The 16,623-nt window shown below is 34.7% G+C and overlaps 2 protein-coding genes across 15 annotated transcripts in view; one reads left to right on the forward strand and one right to left on the reverse strand.

The window, feature by feature from the left end:
- ABI1 (abl interactor 1) overlaps positions 1-14,326 on the forward strand; it is a 118,847-nt gene extending 104,521 nt beyond the window's left edge. For 2 of the 11 annotated variants that reach the window (XM_003269378.4, XM_003269377.4), the window contains 4 exons: positions 1,973-2,149; positions 5,456-5,542; positions 9,422-9,607; positions 12,465-14,326. In XM_003269378.4, the coding sequence (XP_003269426.1) occupies positions 1,973-2,149; positions 5,456-5,542; positions 9,422-9,607; positions 12,465-12,640 (626 nt within the window). In that variant the 3' untranslated portion in view covers positions 12,641-14,326. The remainder of the gene's footprint in view (positions 1-1,972; positions 2,150-5,455; positions 5,543-9,421; positions 9,608-12,464) is intronic. The other 9 variants (XM_030799005.1, XM_012502768.2, XM_030799006.1 and 6 more) reach the window with 5 other exon arrangements.
- Positions 14,327-14,419: 93 nt separating this feature from the next.
- Positions 14,420-16,623, reverse strand: part of PDSS1 (decaprenyl diphosphate synthase subunit 1) — a 52,263-nt gene continuing 50,059 nt past the window's right edge. For all 4 annotated transcript variants that reach the window (XR_004026807.1, XM_030799011.1, XM_030799009.1 and 1 more), the window contains one exon: positions 14,420-14,881. Coding sequence is in view for 3 of the 4 variants with exons in the window: in XM_030799011.1 (XP_030654871.1) it covers positions 14,741-14,881 (141 nt within the window). In the remaining variant the exon portion in view is untranslated. The remainder of the gene's footprint in view (positions 14,882-16,623) is intronic.

Below are 16,623 nucleotides of genomic sequence, written 5' to 3' on the forward strand. Positions count from 1 at the left end.
TCACACCTGTAATCCAGCATTTTGGGAGGCCAAGGTGGGAAGATTGCTTGAGCCCAGGACAAGACCACCCTGGGCAACATAGTGAGACTCTGTCTCTACAAAACATAAAAAATTAGCTGGGTTTGGTGGCGCTCTCCTGTATCCCCAGCTACTCAGGAGGCTGAGGTAGGAGGATTGCTTGAGTCCAGGAGGTTGAGGCTGCAGTGAGCTGTGATCCCACCACTGCACTCCAGCCTGGGCGACAGAGTCAGAGTCTTTACCCAAAATAAAAAAATAAATAAAAACAAAAACAGTTAAAGGCTTACTCTTTTTTTTTTTTTTTTGAGATGGAGTCTTTCTCTGTCACTCAGGCTGGAATGCAGTGACGCAGTCTTGGCTCACTGCAACCTCCATCTCCCGAGTTCAAGTGATTCTCCTGTCTCAACTTCCCCAGTAGCTGGGATTTCAGGTGCGTGCCTCCATGCCTGGCTAATTGTTGTATTTTTAGTAGACACGGGTTTTCGCTATATTGGCCAGGCTGGTCTCAGACTCCTGACCTCAGGTGATCTGCCTGCCTCGGCCTCCCAAAGTGCTGGGATTACAGGCATGAGCCACCGCACCTGGCCCTTAAAGGCTTATTTCTTGGCTCTCTGGAAAAACCTAGCTGTCCAAAATTACTTATTCACGAAGGCTTTTGAATAGACAATTATTTTTAAACTGTTTCTATTTAGAAAATGAGCATGTGGATGATTCAAATAATTAGTGACTGCCTATGACTTGGGAGTTCCAAAATGTTAGATCAGCACTTCTCTTAACGAGCAACCTCTGCTGTATGGTTTTATCTAATACCTTGTGTGACCTCTAAGAATGATCAGACAACTGAATGAAGATAAACTAGGACGCTGGCTTTTTACTTACTCTGTCATTGTTTGTTGTTTAGATGGGGCAAGGAAAATAATAATAATCCCGAAGTTAACTTTGGAAAGTATAGTTAACTTTAGAGGCTTTGAACTCTATTAATATTTTAAATATGAAACTTTTGAAATGTTGGGAAAGATGACACTTAATACAATGTTAAGTATTAATATTTTCATCAGTTTTGATATCAACTGATGAAAATATATATATGAGCATGCTAATTTTTTTTTTAAAAAAGCAGATGCTTTGGATTTACTATGGAAAAGAAGCCCTCCAGGCATGGAGAAAGAGAATAGATTTTCTAAACAAAACTACTTTAAAATGCCGTATTGTATAGAGTCAAAAAATTTCCTGCTTTTGTCAGTTATAAAAATTTAATAGGGAAAATGTATGTTAATCTTAAAACTGGAGATCTACAACAAATCTGACATTACATGAAAGTGCTTTGAAACTAGAAATGGCACTTTTCTTAAAAATGATTTTGCTTAATATGTGTTGATACTAATAACTGCTAATTCAATACAAACTCAAAAATATTAGTAAGTAAAAATTTATTGTTTAACTTGGATTTGGCTAGAGAGGGACTTATCATTGTAAGACTCTCTTTAGCCAAATCAAAATTCTGAAAGTTTTGTCAGTGGAAAGGAAGAAATTTGTAAACCAGACATGAATCTACTTACATCTAAAGACTGATGCTTTCTACCTCACACCGTCTTTTGGTACTTATTTTATTGGAAAGACAATTTACATATAAAAACTATATATTTGAAAATGCACAAAAAATTTATATATCATATTAGCAAAGTACCATTTGGGATTATATTTTTTAAAAGCTTGAGAATATTACTTATTTACTTTTGCAGCTTTCCATGCAGCTGTTTTTTTTTCCCTCTGTTTTTGACTTTGGAGATAAAGTTACTGATTTTTATCTTTACTTTTCTCTTTATTTTGTGCCTTGGTCTTGAAAAAGTAATAAATATTTCTTACTGAGGCCCCCTCCCGCTTTGTTCTGCCATCTAAGGTGATTACAATGCTCAAGTCTCTTTGTTGGTTGCCTTTGACTAATGCTTTTCAGCAGCCCCGGGCTCAGCTCCTGGTTCCCAGTATGGCACAATGACCAGGCAGATACCTCGACACAACTCTACTACTTCTTCGACATCTTCTGGTGGATACAGACGAACTCCCTCTGTGACTGCTCAATTTTCTGCTCAGCCTCATGTTAATGGAGGTCCACTTTATTCTCAAAATTCAAGTAAGCTTGTGCTTTGCAGGCATACAGCAACAGTGGAGCTCCTTTTGAAGGAAATTATTTGAAACTGTTATTCTTGCCAGTGATAGACAACAATTGAAAACCATGCTGTTTCATGTTTATTTTTGTTTTAGGATATTAGTTCTTGCATCATACCATTTTAAGAGTAATTGCTTACCACTTTCTCTTCCAAAATTTAGACTTACCAAGTATACTTAACTAAATTTATTGAGACATGTCTATATTGAGTATACTAAAATTTAACTTTAATATGCTATTTTATTACATAAGTAGAACTAGAGAACAAAAACATTGCAGAAATAAACTGAATTTATTGGCATGTTTGAGACAGCGTAGTAATGGTAAAATTAAAGACACAAACATTGTCAAAGTTTTCCTTTAAATTAATATAATGAAATTGCTGGCTATCACTTTTAAGGTCATTAACCTATTCAGAAATGGGTTCAAAATCAATTAAAACTGTTTGTGATGCCTGCTTAATTACTCTGTCTTTGAATAATTCTAATGGTGGGAATTTCTTTTGATTTCTTTCTGTTTACCTCAAATTGCACATCTCAACACTAATTGCAATCAGTGTTTAAAAGCTGGTAAGAGAAGAAAATAGTTTTAGCATAAAATGTTAGGAAGTTAGAATAATGTAGGGTAGTCATTAATATCACTTTCCATATTAAGATGTTCAATGCAAAAAGGAAAAAAACAAAATTAGAAATGAACCTGTTGTCCACTGTTTGCTTTTAGCTTAAAAAGTTGTGCCCACTGGGCATAGACTGAGACAAGCTTTCCTACATGGCTTTTGTGGCTCTTTCTAGAGCCACATGTTATTTTAGTTTATATAAAAACACTTAATACTCAGTGAATCCATATTTACCTAGGAGGTTGCTTTAAGTTCTTTTTATTTATAATGAATGACCTGTATATGTATTTTAAAGCAGAGCTAGGGGAAAGTTTTTTTTTTGTTTTATTTTGAGACGGAGTTTCACTCTTGTCGCCCAGGCTGGAGTGCAGTGGCGTGATCTCGGCCCACTGCAACCTCCCCCTCCCAGGTTCAAGCAATTCTCCTGCCTCGGCCACCTGAGTAGCTGGAATTACAGGCGCCTGCCACTACACCTAGCTAATTTTTGTATTTTTAGTAGGGACAGCATTTCACCATGTTGGCCAGGCTGGTCTCAAACTCCTGATCTCAGGTGATACACCCACCTCAGCCTCCCAAAGTGCTGGGATTACAAGCGTGAGCCACTGCGCCCAGCCGAAAGTTCTCATTAGTTTTTTGTTTAAATTTTAAAGGTAAATTATGTTATAGCAAAAATTCCTAAGAATTGAAAACCACTTTATCAGAAATATCAAAATTCACAAATAATCCCAAAATTTATATAGGTTTTTTCCAGACTAAAATATTAAAGCTACTGAGAAGTGTTAAACTTCACTAAATAGGATTTTACCTAACATTTGGTATCAAAAGGTAGCCAGGAGCTGTCTAAATATTCCAGATTATCTAATAATTCACTTCACTTGTTTTATCAACTTTATTTTTTTATGTTCTGAATTTTTAGATCCCATCTTTTTGTTTATTATTTTTTTCCCCACTTAGACATTTAATTTACTCTGCAAATAGGATTTTTGGTGACTTTTTAATATAATACATAGTTTTATTTTAGCAATGCTTGTGTGGATTATTTTCAAACAGGATACTTTAATTAATGACCACATTCTTTTGAATATTGGGAAGCAAATTTGGCCTCTGATTTTAAATAAATTATGTTTTGTCAAATTAATTATCCTTCAATCTGAGTTACTGTTGGTGTTGTAGTAGTAGTAGTAGTAGTATATGAATGTTTTTAGTGTTTTGATGTGCACATTTTCCCTTCTGTCTAAATGTAGTAATGATTAGTATCTTCACAGCATAGCTTTTCTTTTTCATTACATACTAACCAGCATGGCTAGTTACTAAGAGTTGTTTCTAAACACTTTTTTAGGTTTGTGAGGGTTTTTTGTTTTTTAAGTCACAACCTCTAACCTTTTATTTAAGAGCCTTCTATAGAGTATTAGAATGAAATAGGATTGCTTTCATAGTGAATTGAATGTTATCTTTAGCTATACAATGAATATTAATGCACATAATTGCTTTGTTACTTCTTTGAACACTGAACTTCTTTCAAATTTTTATGCTTACCAGCAGAATTTGCATGTTGGATTAATTGAAACAACCTTTTGATTAATCCTTGGTAACGAATAAATTGTTTTTCTCTATCAATTTAGTGTTACTACTTGGTGACTACCAATAGACTAAATTTTGCTATCTAGTCCTACTGACTTTTTCTAAGCAATCTTTGGCAATTACTGTCTTGTTAAAAGTGAGACAAAGTCACAAACATATGAATGTTTACTTCTAGTGTATGTTATAATTTTTAATACATGAGTATTTGGTATTAATTTCCTGTCAATTATGTCATCTCCACAAATACATGTGAATGTGTTTCAAGCTATCCAATGAGTTGTTAAAAATTACTTTAATGCAAAGAACTACATATTTTAACTTATTGGAGATCAGGTTTCCTTTTTCAGAACAGTGATAAAAAGGTCACTTTTGAGATATCCCATGAAACTCTGAATGATTAACATGATATATTCCCTTGTAAATTTAGGACTGATATTTTTAAAAATAGAATTGCCAACTTAAAAAAATAACAACCTTGTTTTACAAACAAGAGTTTTTCCTGGAGAGCTGTGTGTGAATTTAGATATATAATAAGAACTGTCTTTAAAGGAAACCTGTGATTAATATTTTTATTGATATATGAAATAAACAGCTATTATATATTTGTTTTATTTATTTGGGTCCTAATTTACAACATTACCTTAAAGCTAGACAAACCTGTTATAGCAATGGCAGAGACACAATATTCTGGAAACCTATGTAGGTATTTCATTGTTACCTATTTTAGAAGTCTTTCCTTAGAATTTGAAAATTTTATTTTACTAAAGTGAATGTGATGGTAAATTTAAATCTTCCCCAAACAATATAACATTAGGATTAAATTAAGTATATTTGTTCTTTTATAAAATTAATTAATTGGCTAAGCACAACTTGGCCTTTAGGTTTGCTTGTGGGAAATGTACTCGAAGGTTCTGCAGGTTTTTGTTTTGTTTTTTGTTTTGTTTTGTTTCATTTGCAAACTGTTCTTTGCATACTTATGTTTGTGGTCCTTGTAACTGACTTCTGCTTTTTGTTTGTTTCCTTTTCTTTCCTTTATCTGTTTTACTTCCCCCATACTGTGTTGTTGCTACCAGTTTCTATTGCTCCACCCCCTCCCCCTATGCCTCAGTTGACTCCACAGATACCTCTCACAGGCTTCGTGGCCAGGGTGCAGGAAAACAGTAAGTTTGGAAAAACTGAGCTATGGAAGAGTAGAGGCTGTCTCCTTATAGCATGCATGGCTGACGATGAGTCATCGTTTTCCTTACTTTTATTGAGAAGCTAATCTTATCTTGAAAATAGGTACAGATATGTTACTGAAACTGAAGAGCACGGTCTTCAGTTTTTTCTCTTTGTGTGCATGGTTACTGACCCATATAAATTTCAAAGCTGCAATTTTCTTATGTCTTTACATGATCCTAAAACAGGAGATCTGATCTTTACATATTCTTAAGGAAAGAATAATCAAACACAAAAATTCAAATTATATGGAAACTTACAGCTTCTAACAGTTACTAGAATTAGAAGACATTTTTTATTCTAATAAATTTATCAAGATATAGGTAGATATATGGTAAGATTAAATTTAATATGAAATTGGGGCAGGTTTTCCCCCCTTAATTACAAAAAAATTTTAGGGAAAACTTTGTGGCCTCAGATTTTCGTACATACATGATATTGAACCTACATAAAGGTTCACTGTTAGGATAAGATTGAATGACCAAGAATAAGTAAATTACATTCGTGCTATCCATTTCAGTGTGAGTGGTAAGCAATTTAGCATCCTTTTCACATTTTGGCTACATCCAGGCCCACGAAGATTGTTTCTGAATATGAAAATCAGTTAACTTTTTTAGATCTTCTCTTGAATGAAGTTCAGAGATTTTTTTTTGGGGGGGGGGTAGTTATTTTGGATATATGGCTTTAATCAGGATAGACTAGTTTATATTACTGCCTGATTACTTTTGAAATTCCAGAAGATGTGTAATCCTAACTGCATAATCACAGTGAATGTTATATAAAGTGAAAAATACCACTATTACTGAATTATAATATGCTAGAATAGCTGTTGATGGTAATGTGGTCTATTTTTACTTTACTTCATTTGGACCATCACCGTGAAAATAAATCTCAGGATGGTTTGAACAAATGAATAACCCACTTGCCCAGCCTATCCTCCAAGAGAATATATTGTGGCAAATTCCATTCTTCAGCTTTTGCAGACCCTGTTGTGTTATTCTCCCCGTTCCCTCCCTTCTGCCAGTCAAATATTTGTGTACCCGATGTTACGTGCCAGACTCTGGGAAGAATACCAGCAGTTTAAGACAAAAGCCCCTTCCTTCAGGAAATGTGTGATCCAATTGGCTTGTTATAAAATGTTGTTTCGTAATGTTGAAATTTCTGAGTGTAAGCCATCCTTACTGTTAATATGTGTTTGAAAACCCTAATATGTGCAAACATTTAAAAAGATGTGAATAATCAGCCTGGGCAACATGGCAAGACTCTGTCTGTACAAAAAATAAAAAATTAGCCAGGTGTAGTGGCATGTGCCTGTAGTTCTAGCTACTAGGGAGGCTGAGGCTGGGGCATCATTTGAGTCCAGGATGTCAAGGCTGCAGTGAGCCATGATCGCACTACTGCACTCCAGCCTAGAAGTGCAAAAATAAATAGAGTGCAAAAATAAATAAATGCGTGGATGGATAGATAGATAGATGTGAATCTTATTTTTAAAAGTAAATGAGTAAGGGTAAACTGCTGGTCATTAATGCTGCAGAGTTTAAAAACAAGGCCAGTGTGAACTTTTGAACTGCCATATCACTAAGAATTATTAGGAAATAATTTAAAATAGCCATAATGAACATCAGTTTTGTGGGTCCAAAGGTGACTGACTAGCTATTTGGTAAATCTTTTCTTTATATAGAAATCCAGTATTAGTGTACATTAATCCAGCATGTGTGGTCTTTGCTAAAGAGGCTCTTGGTACTATATTAGTTCTTTTTACCAAACATATGAACTTGAGTCAGTCAGTGATTCTCCTTGTGCCACAGATTCCCTAACTATTTGGTTTCTGTTTTCTTTGAAAGTGTGTTAGGAAGATTGATGTTAAAATATGTATCAGTACTTTAAATGTTTTATGAAGTACAAATTTTATGTGTTCTCTTAAATACTCAGTTTCTTATGACACTCAAAAGTGAGTGATAATGAATGCATGTAGCAGCCTATTAATAAGTGTTTCAGTTTAAGATATGAGCCTCTGAAAAAGTCAGCAGTGTGTTTACATCTCTTTATGATCATGCAGAGAATTAGATTAACCAAGACTTCTGCCATAATTTGAAGATTAAGACATGTAGATTTACAACAGTTGGACATAAAGACAATTTCGTGAAAACATTAAACTAGTGTGATAAATCAAGAGTAAATGCAAGGTACCCACATACATAATTTACACATTAGGCCAAATTAACGATATGAACTATGGCTGTTTGATGTCAAGAGGGGTCTGTACCCATTTTCCTCTCCACAATAATATTAAAAAGTTTTATAGAAGAAGTTAGGGGCAAAGATAAAATGGATCTAGGAATGAGGCAGAAAAATTAATTGTAGACCCGTTTGGTAGGTGTTAGAGTGAGCATTACCATATAGGGTTTGTTTTCTAATAGCCCTTTCATCCCTCAAGAGGATAAAATAGAAATCACAGCATTGAAGTGGTTATGGAAATAGGGTCATTATCTGCAAATATTTTAAACCTGGAGCCCTTGGTTGTATATTCAGCACATTATTCCAAGGAGGGTAGAGTAAACGTTTAAACCTGTATGACGGATAGATTATGGCTGATTTCTTTGATCACGTAAATAGCCCCAGAAATTGGCATTTGATTTAGTATGTTTGTATTATGAACTTCTCCCCTGCAGGAATTATATAATTCCTGTATCAATTTGTATGAAAACATTTTCATATGTCTTTTGAACTTTTAAAGAAATTTATTGATCAGAAATTTAATTTAAGCATTAATTGGGTTCCAGCTTTGAATTCTTTAAATATTAGGAGCATTTTTACCTAGTACTATACTAGTTCATTGAACAGAGCTCTAGCCTGACATTTTTCCATTTCCCTGTTTACACCTTTGACTATGTAAAGCACACACATATATACTGACCACGACCATCTAGAATTTGAGGTATGAGTCATTTTTATTGTTTTGTTTACTGTAAGTTCCTTTTTGTTTGTTTTTTTAATTACATCTTCAACACTTTATGTTTAAATCTTAATTGTTGATGTATTCTTAGAAAATCGAATCTTTAGGATCTAGGCTTTCCCTCATCCCGTGCTTATGTTTTACTAGCAATAATGCAAAATTGTAGCTTGCTTTCTACATTAAAAAACTGATTATGAATATAAACATTTTTCAAAATACTCGATTAGATTTTCTACTGCTTGGGGATTCTTTTTCCATTTTTTCAACTTGTAAAATGTGAAAAACAGAGTAGAAAATCTGCACACAGAAGCAGACCTAATGCCACCAACTTTACTTTTCTCTCTATCAAACCAAACAATAATCAACAAAGAAACAAAAATCTGTCCACAGGATACCGAATTTTTAGGGAACCAAAGCTGTTTCAAGCCAAAATCAGGGGCATGAATGAGCAGAGTGAAAAGTGATCAAACCATTAATGTAATGTTACTCATATCATTTACTGCAGTCCAAATGACAAAAGTGGCATAGATTTATTTTAGGTTGATTGTTAACATTTGTCCCGATCTGAACCTTGGAATAAGGAAACTACTCCTATAATCCTTATAAAAAGAGACATTGTCTCCTAACACCCTGCATTCATTAATTTGTAGTACTTCCAGATACCCTTATTTTTAGCTCATTTTGTTATTGTTAAATGATTCTTGAGTAGCATAAACTTTAACACACCAAGCTTTTATTTCTAATCATTGCATGTTTTATTATAGTGCATGCTGTACTTAAGTTAGAGCTTTCTTAAATTCTATTAACTTACAAGTTTCCATCTAGACTTATTTTTGATTCAAATCAATCATATGAATCTTTTTAGTTGCTGATAGTCCAACTCCACCGCCACCACCTCCCCCAGATGACATTCCCATGTTTGATGACTCTCCACCTCCCCCACCGCCACCTCCAGTGGATTATGAAGACGAGGAGGCTGCAGTAGTTCAGTATAATGATCCATATGCAGATGGGGATCCTGCTTGGGCCCCCAAGAATTATATTGAGAAAGGTAAGGTACAGTCAGTCACTGAGTTGATGTGAAGGAAAATAACCTAACTGTAGAAATTTAGAACTATAAAGAACATCGAATCCAATGTTTCTCAACCTTTTAAACTGCCTTACCAACCAAGATGATTTACTTAAACCTTACTTCCTAAGTTTTGTATTATTCCCAGTGTACAGGGGGATTCTTTCTTTGTATTTTAAATTAAAATTGCAGAGTTAGATTTGCTTTCAAACTACATATGCGTTCAGCTGAAGATTAACTTGCTGGATGGCATTTTATAGATGAAACACCTAAGGCACAAAAATGGAGTTATATGTAATTAGTAAAGATTTTAAAAGTTCTGTCAGGATCTATTGATTATGTTTCATATCTAAATATAGATGGTCCCTGATTTATGATGGTTCACTTTAGGATCTTTTCAACTTTATGATGGTACAAAGATGATATGCATTCAGTATGCTTCTCAACTTATGATGGAGCTTTGGATAAACCTGTTATAAGTAAAAGAGATATAAGTTGAAAATGTACTTTCAATTTACAATATTTTCCACTAAACAGTGGGTTTATTGGGACATAACCCCATTGTATGTAAGTGGAGGAGCATCTGTCTTTAAAAATATATTGGTACTATCATGAGAAAAGCCTCAATTAAGGTTTCAGTTAGGTGATTTTATAAAACAAGACAGATTACCAGGATGGTATTTCATGAAATTATGAACTACTCTAAAGTCTAATTTACCAACAGTACCCGATATTCACTATAATTATCTATTAAGAAATATAGGTGGGGAAGAAACAAATCCTGTTTCTAGTTTTTATTTTTTCATCCAGTTCTGTGCTATTTTAAAATCTGTATTTCTTTTCGCAGAAGTGGGAATCAATAAAAAATAAAATCTATATTTTCTATAGAGTTCCGAAAAATGCTTATGATTTAGTTGAACACTTCTGGTTGCCTTTGAAATATATTTCCTTCTATTGACTTTACTGGGCTAACGGACTTTAAGCAAGTAGCTGTAGCTCTTGAGACCAGCAGCATTCTTTCCTGCCCAAGTTTTGGATATGTGGCAAAAGTAAATTTGTTTTCCTTTTATATTTTTTTATTTTTTGAGACGGAGTCTTGCTCTGTCTCCCAGGCTGGAGTGCAATGGTGCAATCTTGGCTCACTGCAACTTCCGCCTCCTGGGTTCAAGCAATTCTCCTGCCTCAGCCTCTTAAGTAGCTGGGATTACAGGTGCCTGCCACCATGCTCAGCTGACTTTTGTATTTTTAGTAGAGACGGGGTTTTGCCATGTTGGCCAGGCTGGTCTCGAACTCCTGACCTCAAGTGATCTGCCCGTCTCAGCCTCCCTGTGCTGGGATTACCGGCATGAGCCACTGAGCGTGGCCTTATATTTTTAAACAGTAAATAATTTACATGTTGTTAAGAAAGTCTTAAATATTCTACTTTAGATTCCCATATACCTTCAAATAGAGAGCTGTTGTTACTTATGAGGATGATAAACTTGAGTGGCCTTGAATTGTGTTTTTACCCATGTTTTCTTACTTGGTAAAGCAAATTAACTATGAAAATGGGACCATATTTATATAAGTTGACAAATTTGGAATGATATATTGGGTAATATATTTGATAGTAGAGGAGGATTAAAAAGTATATTCCCAAGAACTAGGAGTGAGCACACTTTGTTTGGTATAAAGCCAGATAGTAAATATTTTAAATTTTGCTGGCTATACAGTCTCTGTTACAACTACTCAGTCCTGCTGTTGTAGCATAAAAGCAGACATAGACAATACATGAGTAAGTAGATGTGGCCATATTGCAATAAAACTTTATTTACAAAAAATGCGGTGGTTTGGATTTGTCCATGGGCCATTTTGTACATTTTGGATTACTTTCTCTTTCCACAGCAGTTTGCAAAGGAAGTGAATATAGGCTGAGCATCCCTATCTGAAAGTCCCAAATTCAAAATGCTCCAAAATCCAAAATGAGTTCCAACATGATGCCACAAGTGGAAAATTCCACACCTGACCTCATGTGATGGGTCACAGTCAAAACGCAGGCACATGACACAGTTTATTCAGTGTTCCCAAGGGAAAAATAAAATTACCTTCAGGCTATGTGTATAAGGTGTATGTGAAACAAAAATGAGTTTTGTGTTTAGACTTGGGTTCCATCTCCGAGATACCTCATTACGCATATGTAAAATTCCAAAATCTGAAAATCCCAAATCCAAAGCAGTTCTGATCCCAGGCATTTCAGATAAGGGTTACTCAACCTGTATCTTGAACTTTTGAAAAAATTACAGACACCACAGAATTGCAAAGTTCTCTAAGTATTAATTAAAATCCCTTAAAGTAAGTAAATATTCTTTAAAAAAAATCTGGGAACAGTCCCTTAAATTAGCATGGGTCCTTGAATGAGTAGGATGTGATTTACCTTCCAGTAACTGTGTATTTTCAAATTAGATAGCTTGGGTTGTTACCTGGTTTACTGAATGGCTATGCAGCTTTCTTTGCCTGATAATTATTTTGAAAAGTCGGTGCTTTGCATATGATAGGCACTTGGTATTTGAATGAACTGAAATATCTAATAAATTCTAAAATTCAGAGAGCTTTCTTAAAGTGATTGACAGAACCTATTGACCTGTTCAGTCTAATCAGCTTGTTATTTGGCTCTAAGATTAAGCCAATGATTTAAGTACATGGTTGGCCACTGACCTACTTATATTGATAGATACAAAAATTAAGAAATCTTCATAAAAATAGTTTTGCTGTGCTATATATCTAATTGGCTTTGTCTTAAAATTCAAGTAAATGTTGGATATAGTGCACTCATGTGATATTTCAACTGTTTTTTCCATAGTTGTTGCAATATATGATTATACAAAAGACAAGGATGATGAGCTGTCATTTATGGAGGGTGCAATCATTTATGTTATAAAGAAGAATGATGATGGCTGGTATGAAGGAGTCTGCAATCGAGTGACTGGTCTGTTCCCTGGGAACTATGTTGAATCAATCATGCACTATACTGATTAATTTTTTTTTTTTTTTTTTTTTTTTGCTTTTGAAGTAGATTCTTATTACTCAGTCATACTGTGGGACTATTATGGTTAACAGAACTGTCTTAATATGTTTTAAAATGTGCCCATATTTTCAGAACATGCTGTTTTATTGGTAAATTGAATGTCTACCTGTAAGCATAAATCTTTGAGGCAGTTTGTGTATTGCTGAATAGCAATTTATACAAGAAGCTGTCCATAACTGATTATGCTTATGTACTTACACATTTTTAACTTTATGACCAGCCTAAATATTCTGGGGGAAGTGGGGTATAATATTTAACGAATCATGATTCAGATTGTACCATTACATGTTTCAGTGCAGCATGGTTACTAACGCTATGTCAGAGTAATATTAAAATCAGAAAATTTAAATGCTGGTGCTGGTCAGACTTTTTTTGTTAGATTCTCTCATTTAAAAAAAATACTGTTTGTTTAAAGCATGCATAAAAATTTATGTATTGAAGTATACTTAAAAATTCAAGATGCTTCCCATTTGTGTAATATTTACCTGGAGGACTCGTACTTAGGTGTCTTAACATGAATTGAGTCTCCAAGGTCTCCATGTGAAACAAAAGAAGCAAAAAGAGAATTATCTGTAATGTTGTAATTTGTACCTAAGTTTTTTAATGAGTGAAATTTGCATTATAAATTTTTTCCATTCATAAATACATAAGTGAACCAAAGGTTTTTGTCCTTTCCTTCACTGGTTTGCTTTAAAAAAAAAAAAATAAAAGATAATGATTTATTGCAGAATTATGGTTCTATTTTCTCAATATGTTAACTTGGAAAAAAATTTTAGCCTTATCTTAATCTGTCCCAACAGCAACGTGACGGATTTTTGCAGATTCAAAATCTGCAATGGTTATTTACAAGTCAATCTACTGAATTCCTTTTTTAAAGAATCTTTTGAAGCTAAGAAAATGTGTCAAATTGTGTGCATTCATTCTGTAGGTAAAATTCTTAAGGATTGCCGTGTCAGTCCTTCAGTTTTACAGTGAACTGTTGTACACTGGTTCAATGAAAGGAAGTTAAAAGTACCTTTTACATATTGTAAAAGTGGATACAGTTGATTTGTGAATGGGCACTATTTAATCCATTACCTGGCACTAGCAACATTAGAATTTTAAAATAATTGGGAAAGAAGGTGGGTCATGTATTAATCAGTGAATAGAGATTTACCTAACCAACAGACTTGTATTGTCTTTTGACATAATCAAAATGCAACACATGCACTTTGTGTGTCTCCTCTTAATTTAAGGGAGGGCTGAGGGATGTTTTCTCTTCTTGTCTTGTGTATAATTCTCTATTGCTTAGGATATTAAAGTAGAGCACTCAAGTGTGGGTTTCTGTGTTATTGAGGATTTGTTTGGAATTCAAATTACAGTTACGTACTGGATGCTACAGACTTATAACAGCATAGTGAATGGTAAGACTAGTGCAAAACAGTTATTTCTGAAAATTAAAGACCATTATTGCTACCAAATCAATGTGACTTTCATATGCATTTTGCCTTTGTTAATTTTAAACAAAGTATCATTAGTGATCAGCTAGCTACCTTCTACTTCCATTTTTCAAGTGGATTGTTCTCTTAATGTGTATATAACCTGTTGTCTAAATTTTATGTACAGTCTTTTATAATAAACCATTCTCCTATATGAAATTTTGGATACTCTTAAAATGTAACTGATGTGGACTTCAATGCAGACTTCACATTTTTCTGACCTTTACTCCTACGGTAAATCAAGACAAACCATTTGAATTTTAACATCGGTTATTTATTTGTGTAATGGCCTTACATGTGGATATTAACAGTGTAAACAATACCACATATAACCATCAAGATACCTTGATTATAATTTATAGGACTAGAATGACAGATTCAGATAGTTTAATTACATTTAAAAAGTTTTCTGAAAAAACTTTTGCAATAAAAAAAATAAATTGCCCATCAATAAGTTTGATATCTTTTAAAATGATTTTTGGTTATCTGCACATGAAGCAAACAAAGTGTATTCCACAAAATTCTTTAGGCACAGTCTGGTAAGATAGCTGCCAGAAAGAACAGAAAGAGTTGTCATTTATCTCTTGTGAGTACAATTTCTGAAAGCTGAATGAGGGCATCTCTTTCTGGGGATGGTCGAAGTTTACTGATCTCTCTTATTGCTTCATGGCAGTACTGCTGGGCGAGGTAGGTTGTTTGTTGCACACCATCACTCTACAAGATACAGAACAAAACAGAACAGATGCCTGTCACTGACTGAATCAGTGTTTTAACTTCCTGCTATAATAAATGAACACATAGTTTTGAGATCAGATGAGGTGAGGGTTACAGTTAACAGTCAAACAAACTACATCTCTAATGTTCTTTTTCCGACTCATAGTGCTAACTTCCTTTAGGCCTTTTTCTCATATTGAAGCAAATTTTTATTCTATTAGCATGCAAAGCAACTAGCTCATCAGTATTACATAGTCATCCGTTTTCCCCTAATTTTTTACTTATTAGAATTTCTCAAAAGTTCTATGTACAAAGTATCTTTATACAACATTTTTAAATGTAAAAAAAACATAAGTAAAACTTAACAAATGAATAAAGATACAACAAAATGAAAGTACAGAGGGTTTATGATGAAAATCAGGTTCCTTTCTTCCAAAGGCACTCACTTTATCCATTAGTTTTTCTTTTTTTTTTTTGAGACAGGGTCTCACTCTGTCACCCAAGCTAGAGTGATCTCAGCTCACTGCAACCTTCACCTCCCAGGTTCAAGCAATTGTCCTGCCTCAGCCTCCCAAGTAGCTGGGACTACAGGCGCATGCCATCACACCCAGCTAATTTTTGTATTTTTAGTAGAGATGGGTTTTGTCATGTTGGCTAGGCTGGTCTTGAACTCCTGGCCTCAAGTGACCCGCCTGCCTTGGCCTCCCAAAGTGCTGGGATTACAGCTGTGAGCCACCGTGCCCAGCCTAGTTTTTATTTCTTGATTACCAATTTTAGTTATTATCTGTTACCTTTTTGTTAAGATGAGGATTCAGCCCACCCATATTGTGCCGTCTCATCATTACACTGCTGTCTTTAGTTGTTTTGTTGATTACTTCTGTTAGGTAGCATCAACTTCAGATTTAATCTTTTATGACCTCCTGTCCTTTAACTATACTGTTAGACTATAGATATTTACATTCTATTCTATAACCATGTTTTAAAATATTGGTTCTTTCTAAAAGCCAAATACTAATAAAGTATCGTTTCTGTGACGTAAAAATATTTACTGCAGAATCAAGTCATATACTATAATTCTATTTCCTTCTCCATGGCTCATGATCCCTCTGACTTTATTTATTTATTTATTTATTTATTTATTTATTTATTTATTTATTTATTTTTTGAGATGGAATCTTGCTCTGTTGCCCAGGCTGGAGTGCAGTGGCGTGATCTTGGCCTACTGCAACCTCTGCCTCCCAGGCTCAAGGGATTCTCGTGCCTCAGCCTCGTAAGTAGCTAGGATTACAGGCGTGTGCTACCACGCCTGGGTAATGTTTGTATTTTTAGTAGAGACGGGGTTTCACCATGTTGGCCAGGCTGGTCTCAAACTCCTGACCTCAAGTGATCCACCCACCTCGGCCTCCCAAAGTGCTGGGATTACAGGCATGAGCCACTGCGCCCGGACCCCTCTGACATTTAGAAATAGAATATTCCTAACATTGTGGTTGAAATACATCTGATTTTCTATACCAATTGCTCAAAACATGACACATTTTAGTTTGCTGTTCCTTTTTGTACAGAAGCCTGCCTTCTCTGAGTGTTTTCCACACATTTTGCTGAAGTACATCTGCAAATAACCTACCCAGAAAGTGTTCATGGGGGCTGAGCGCAGTGGCTCACGCCTGTAATCCCAGCACTTTGGGAGGCCGACGCGGGCGGATCACGATGTCGAGATCGAGACCATAATGGCCAACATGGTG

Source organism: Nomascus leucogenys, chromosome 18 (genome assembly GCF_006542625.1).
Source record: "Nomascus leucogenys isolate Asia chromosome 18, Asia_NLE_v1, whole genome shotgun sequence".
Classification (NCBI taxonomy): Eukaryota; Metazoa; Chordata; class Mammalia; order Primates; family Hylobatidae; genus Nomascus; species Nomascus leucogenys.